Consider the following 5,000-nt stretch of genomic DNA (forward strand, 5'->3'; position numbering starts at 1 on the left):
GCAGGAGGTATGGCATGCATTATGGGGCTACTAGCATGGACATTGTTTTACTTTTTGCATTTTCCATGTACAAGCGGATTCCAAAAAAGTTGGGACACTTGGTATTTTGTGAATAAAATCAAAATGCTGGCATTTTCAAAACATTCAATCCATGCATACGATGCACAATGGCACAAGGTCAACATAGGAATAGTTAAAATGAGGCAAAAGCATTGTTTTGAGGGAAATATGTGGTCATTTAAAATTTGACCCATGCAACAAATCTCAAAAAAGTTGGGACAGGGCCAAAAAATGTTGTAATAGTTGGATAATTCTAAAAATAACACAAGGGGGAATATTTTGAAAGGAACTATATTGACTGCCAATATGAATGCACAAATACAATACCACCACAGAGAGGTTGTGGCACTCAGTAGCGAAGATTTTGAGGGACTTATTACTGATCTATTACACTGAAAGATTGAATTATCAAAATTGCAGGCATATAAGGCCTATTTCTGTAATGTAGAGTTCTGTAAAATCATTGCACGAGTTATGAGATCATGACATACCCATCGTCAATAAGCAAACTATGATACTCCAACTATGACAGCTGTTGAAAAAATGACCATAAACACAACACTTGATTAAGGCACATGATGCAGACATTAAACAGTGTTGCAAGTGGCAAAGCTCATTCTAGATGGACATAGGAGACATGTGAAACTGTCCTCTGATTACAGAATGGAAAATATTTCATTCTTTTTTAAAAACATGGAGTCATGCACCCTCCAGGTTATGAAGAAAATGAATACTTCAGCTTGATTTAGTGGTGAGTCTGAAAGACAGCATACTGTATATGATGGTAAAGGGGTGCAGAGACGCATTGGTTATGGTCTTCTTACTCATGTAGAGCATTAAAATGAGGGCTGAATGATATATTCAGACTTTAAAACAACATACATAGCTACCAAGGCATTATATTTTGGAGCACAGCCTTTAGATATTGCCCCACAATGATGGCAAATTTCAATCTCTACTATGTTCCAACAGTGTGGTTCCATCATAAGAGTAAACAGGTGACAAAATTGTTTTCTTGCAGTCAGGATATGCCACGTATTAAGCATAACAAGAAGGTAAACAAGTCGAAGAACACACCTATCAGTTGAGCTGCTGAAATCATGTCTCGCATATCAAATATCTATTTTTAAAATAAAATCATGCCATCAGTCAAAGTATTTAAATGTTAAGTCTCCTCCCTTGTGTTGTGTTTAGTCTTATCCAACATAAAAAGCATTTTATTGGCCCTGTCCCAACTTTTTTGGAATTTGTTGCAAGGGTGAAATTTTAAATGATCACATAATTACCCCAAAACAATCATTCTGCTTGGCTTTAACAACTGATATGTTGTCTATACACAATGCTCTACCTTATTGACATATTGAATGTTTTGAAAATGCCAGCATTTTGATTTTATTCACAAAATACCAAGTGTCCCAACTTTTTTGGAATCCGCTTTGTACATCACTTGATATTTGTGATGTGTTGGTAAATGTCTTCTGTCATGCTGTACAGTTCGTTTTATTGTTATTTGTTTTATTATGTGCACTGTACCTGCCTTAGAACAACGGATGAAATTTAGCAACTATGCAAACTATTTATCATACTGATGGTTTTAGCTGATGTATTGATTAGTGTGCATTTTCCGAATTAAATAAATGAAAAAACGAATGGATGAATGAGTGAGTGAGTGAGTGAGTGAGTGAGTGAGTGAGTGAGTGAGTGAGTGAGTGAGTGAGTGAGTGAGTGAGTGAGTGAGTGAGTGAGTGAGTGAGTGAGTGAGTGAGTGAGTGAGTGAGTGAGTGAGTGAGTGAGTGAGTGAGTGAGTGAGTGAGTGAGCGAGTGCAGTCCCACCTGCATCTGTACGGGACGCTCCACCATCACCACCACCACCACCTCCGTCCTCTCCTTCACCCTCCTGCAGCTTCTCTCCCTCCTCTCCTCCACCTTTCTCTCCTCTGCCAGAGATGGAGACGGGGACGTCTGCTCCACCACCTTTGCCCTCTGCCAGGGGGTTGTGGAGGTTGGTGGTTGCCTCCGTGCCGCTCTCCGCGTACTCTGCCTCGCTCTCGGGCGTTTGAGTCTGGGAGGTGTCGTCCAGCTCCAAGGACGTGGCGGAGGACACAGCGGGCGCCTTGGGCGGCACCTGATAAAGTTAATATTTATTTATTACATTACATTGCATTTCACTTAGGTGACGCTTTAATTTTATTCAAAGCGACTTACAGTTATTATTTGTCAGGGTATTGGTTACACTCCCTGATACAATGTGGGGTTAGGTGCCTTGCTCAAGTGCACTTCAGCCATGGAGATATAGGGAGAGGTCAGGGGGGATTTGAACCGGCAACCCCCAGATTGAAAGACCAACTCTCCTACCACTAAGCCACGACGGCTGCCCCACATTTATTTATCACATGGACAGCATATATTGATCTAAATCAGCAGATAATGTGAACACATCAGTAATATAGGTGATGGATCAAACATATGAGAACCGAAAGACGTCAGTGGACAAAAACTAGAGCTACAGACATTTCGGACCTATAGTCAATTCAATGTCTCTGAACATGGACCAGGTCCAAAACGTCTGTAGCTCTAGTTTTAATGTGGTCTTCTGATCTCTTTCATTACTTTCCAGCTTCAATATACAGTTTTTGGCACAAGACTTGTATGTGCCTCATTTGTGTTACTTTAATCCGTTAAGACACAACGTTATAAATTTGCTATTACCAGAATGGCAATAACAATGTTGTAGTGCATTTACTTAAGGCCCTTTGTTATGTCATAGTATTGAAGGGCTATTGTAGTTCACTTTTCAATGACTATTACAACCTGACACTGGAGGTACAGCGTGCTTTAAGGGGCTATGTGTAATGCAATATAATGTAATGTAATGTAATGCAGCAGACGTTGCAGGCACCTGTGAGAGTCCGGAGATGGTGCTGACCAGTCCCTTACGTCCCTTCTTGATGTTCTCCTCCTCCTGCCTCTGGTACTCCTCATACATCTTGGCCAGGTACTCCTTATGGGCCTCGTATGTCACCTGGGGGAGGTAACAAGGACAGGTAAGGTGGATTTTACAGGTAAGACAAGACCAGGAGGTAAGGTGGACAGGTTAGGGGAATTTTATAAGTAAGACAAGACTAGGCAAGTTGGAGTTTACAAGTAAGGTAAGGGAAGCTGGTACTCCTCATACATCTTGGCCAGGTACTCCTTATGAGCCTCGTACGTCACCTGGAGGAGAGGGAAGATGGACAGGTGAGGTGGATTTTACAGGTAAGGCAACGTACTCCATAAGAGCCTCGTATGTCACCTGGGGGACAGGTAAGATGGACAGGTAAGGTGGATTTTACAGGTAAGGCAAGGTACTCCTTATGGGCCTCGTACGTCAGCTAGGGGAGGTGCCAAGGACAGGTAAGGCAAGTTAGGATGAGGCAAGGACAGGTAAGGCAAGTTAGGATGAGGCAAGGACAGGTAAGGCAAGTTAGGAGGAGGCAAGGTCAGGTAAGGCAGGGTAAGTCAATGTGGATTTTAGCGGTAAGTCAAGGTCAAGGTGGATTTTAGCGGTAAGTCAAGGTCAAGGTGGATTTTAGCGGTAAGTCAAAGTCAAGGTGGATTTTAGCGGTAAGCCAAGTCAAGGTGGATTTTACAGTAAGGCAAGGTAAGGTGGATTTTACTGTTTATCAAAGCCAATTTGAACTTTATTGTCAAAAATCTCTTAAACAGATTTTTGATTGCTTGCTCCCTGAGAAAATCTTGATATATTAACAATACAAAAAAAAAAAAAATAACAGGTGTTAGCACAGAAGATTGAAATTGCATTTAACCTGACTCCTACGTGCAGTTAAACTAAACAATATGATAAAGACATTGACAGTAATTACAAACACACACACACACACACACACACACACACACACACACACACACACACACACACACACACACACACACACACACACACACACACACACACACACACACACACACGCATGGAAAAGGTACACTAACGGTGACTCACAGAAACACATCCAGCTGTAAAAAAGCAGCAACATTTCCTGTCTGTGCCTACTGCTGCTACTATCGCTGTGGTTGCCGCCTTCCTGGATGGCCTGTTTTTTGGCCTGTGGCATTAAAAGTAAAAGTCTATGTACACAAGCTGCGACGGGGGACCTCCCCGCCACCTGTGGAAATGCTAAAGCACACCTTGGTTTCACCTTTAGAAAGGCATTGCTGCAGCGTCATGTTGGATTAAGGCTATTTCATCCTGAAAATGTCACGCGGCGGCCCACACTGCTGTCAGGGTTGCCAAATGTGCTTTGAAAATGGTCGAAAAAAGCCCAGAGGCCCTCAGTCCCGCCCAATTTGAACTAAATTCTATTAATTTCTATGGTCATTAATCTATTTTTACCCGCAGACAGTTATTCTAAACAGCTACATTGGGCAAGAAACAGCCCAATCTGGCAACACCGGCTGCTGTATCGTCAGACATGTGGCCTGATTTCCGCCCAAGACACAAACACAATGTCACAAATTCCCTGCAGGCTATATCCGCCTATCCATCATAGTCCAGAGTGCATGGTGCAGTGCTTTAAAGTGAACATAACCACAGCTCTATGTGGACTTGTTAATCACCAGACAAAGTAGCAAGTAGATGCTCATCTTAACAAATACACTCTCTACTCTCTACTGGTTCAAAGTGGCCAGTAAGCTTTATTTTTTTTACCAGCCAAACTGACTTTTCACCAGCATTTGGCTGGTTGTCAAGATAATTTAGGGCGTATTCAGACCAGGAAAGTCCGATAGTTCACTTTGTTTGGTCCGAACCTAATTTTAAAAATTTGGTGCGGTTGGCTTTCAGACTGTGTACATTTTAGTAAGCGGACCAAAGTCGACAACAAAGCCACGCGCCCTGAGGTCATTCAGCTATTGGTCAGAAACGACACGCGCAACAAGTTAAG

The 5,000-nt window shown here is 42.2% G+C and overlaps 1 protein-coding gene across 1 annotated transcript in view; it reads right to left on the reverse strand.

The window, feature by feature from the left end:
* The window catches only part of LOC134454832 (neurobeachin-like), a 716,394-nt gene that overhangs the window by 476,217 nt on the left and 235,177 nt on the right, over positions 1–5,000 (reverse strand). The window contains exons 22-23 of the mRNA XM_063205991.1: positions 2,960–3,082; positions 2,014–2,173 (exon numbers count right to left, since the gene is read on the reverse strand). Of these exons, the coding sequence (XP_063062061.1) occupies positions 2,014–2,173; positions 2,960–3,082 (283 nt within the window). The remainder of the gene's footprint in view (positions 1–2,013; positions 2,174–2,959; positions 3,083–5,000) is intronic.

The sequence above is a fragment of the Engraulis encrasicolus genome, chromosome 8 (assembly GCF_034702125.1).
Source record: "Engraulis encrasicolus isolate BLACKSEA-1 chromosome 8, IST_EnEncr_1.0, whole genome shotgun sequence".
NCBI classification, from domain to species: domain Eukaryota; kingdom Metazoa; phylum Chordata; class Actinopteri; order Clupeiformes; family Engraulidae; genus Engraulis; species Engraulis encrasicolus.